Raw genomic sequence first — 2,080 nt, forward strand, 5'->3', positions numbered from 1 at the left:
CCTCTCTCTCTCTCTCTCTCTCTCTCTCTCTCTCTCTCTCCCCACCTCTTTCTCTCTCTCTCTAACTTGCTAGCTGTTACACCTTTTATCCCTCTCCAAACTCCAAACATCTAAGACGAACGTAAGGAGCACACACAGCATCGCTGGCTGGCAACACATTCTGCCCTAGTGACGCTTTGACCGACCTGGTCCTTGTATAACACGGATTCACCGTGCAATCTACCCAAGTGACTCTTTTCTTATAGCTGAATGGACAGGGCAACCTGAATGCAAACTCGTAGTGCAGATAATAATATACTTCAAACTCTCGTTATTTCAAAGTAAAGTTTTAGCGTCTGTGATAGCTTTTTAAGACTGGCTTTCATCACTACTACTGAATGATTTGAGTTACACAACTTACAGGATACCACTGAATGGCTACTTATGTAACCTGTGGCAGTTCCGGTTTTTGTTTGTTTTGTTTTCGTTTCTTGTTATTACATAGCTCATCGTGACATCAAAAAACCACACCAGAATGCTTAGAGTTACAAAACTTATTGAATACAATCTGAATAGTTTATTATGCAACCTGTATGAGTTTGATGGTTATTGTTGTTGTTGTTGTTGTTGTTGTTGTTGTTGTTGTTGTTGTTGTTGCTAGCTGATCTCTTACCTGTGGTACGAATGAGAAGGATATTCATTGTGACGTAATAGCCGTAATAGTCCAGAAAACCTATAATAATACAAGAAGACGAACCAAATCCTAAAAATCTCGCCTCTAAGAGATCGTTCAGCTTGGATTGAATGATAACTATTCATCTGGGTGACTTGTAAACCATTAGAACAACTATGATTCATTCCCTATTCCCCGCTCTCTATCCATATCAGGCTTACACTGTAACTTCTTGTCAGCAAAATAGCATTGCCTATTTACGCAAAAATAGAAGCTTCCTTGGCTTTTTCAACAAGAAAGGTAAGAATGGATCTGAACATTAAAGCTATACAGCTGATTTGTAAGTCACAGTTGTGTGTTGAAAACAAATTAGATCTAGATAAACCAAGTATATGCCACTTATTTCTAAGACAAACGTGTTTATTGAAAACTAAAGTATCACCACACAGTGCCATAACCATAACGTAGCCAAAAAATGAAAATAGTGCTTACAGATACATTCAGTCTCATAGCCACAGAAAGTCCCCAATGTGTTCTGTAAATATTCAAGACTAGCTCATGATACACTATAAATAATAGCCCACACATTCACTTGTGTACTCTCTTTTATCCTAATGCAGGCCTGAGCAGCTTTAAGACTGTGTGATGTTCTACTTAAATGTTACATAAATCGATGAGATACCATAATTACGAATAAGTAAGTACTATCGCTACGTTTATATTTATCCCTTGGCATACAGGGAAATGTGAGTCCCTGGCTACAAAGGCTATTGCTATTATTATCAAGTCACTTCAGTTTTCCCTCCTGAACTGTTTACATAAGAACTAAAAACAGAACAAGATTGGAGCACGATGGATAAAGAAGAAGTATGAAAACTCCGGGAAAGCTTCGTATAAGAAAGAAACTGTTGCTCTGACTAATGAAATTTAGTAACGTTTTCTCTTTAAGCCATCCAGTCTCCGGTGAGCGATAAAAAGAAATGAGATACAAAATGGCTTACCATGATACAGAGCAGATCGAAGTTGCTGTCAACCACTGTGTGAAGAGAGAGAAGTAAACAGTCCTCCTTTTTAAATTACATTTGGAAGTCGGACCTGTGCCAGCGAGCGTTGTCGCCTTCGCATTGCTGTTTCTATTTCTTAAGAGAGGTTAGACAGCACTTTAGAGGAGGTCACAGCGTTCCGCTTCATATCACACCCACCTCCCGTTTTTTGTTTGACAGAGGAACACGCACACGGACATACAGAGTGGGTGGTTGGCGAGTGCTCTGGTGCGGTTTGCTCTATCTTTCCTATTAAACATCAATCGTCATTACATCTCCTCCAATTTTGTGTTTGTTATTTTCTTGTAACCCCTCAAATCGCCGGCACTTCTATGACCTTAGAGTGTTGCAAGTGTCGTACAGTTCTTACTGAAAAGACCCCCCC

At 39.5% G+C, this 2,080-nt stretch overlaps 1 protein-coding gene across 1 annotated transcript in view; it reads right to left on the minus strand.

The window, feature by feature from the left end:
- LOC101847481 (chitotriosidase-1) overlaps positions 1-1,840 on the minus strand; it is a gene marked incomplete in the record, with an annotated part of 15,285 nt that extends 13,445 nt beyond the window's left edge. Inside the window, 1 exon segment of the mRNA XM_035968994.1 lies at positions 1,654-1,840. Within this exon segment, the coding sequence (XP_035824887.1) occupies positions 1,654-1,656 (3 nt within the window).
- Between the last annotated feature and the right edge of the window lie 240 nt (positions 1,841-2,080).

The sequence above is a fragment of the Aplysia californica genome, unplaced genomic scaffold (genome assembly GCF_000002075.1).
Source record: "Aplysia californica isolate F4 #8 unplaced genomic scaffold, AplCal3.0 scaffold00104, whole genome shotgun sequence".
Classification (NCBI taxonomy): domain Eukaryota; kingdom Metazoa; phylum Mollusca; class Gastropoda; order Aplysiida; family Aplysiidae; genus Aplysia; species Aplysia californica.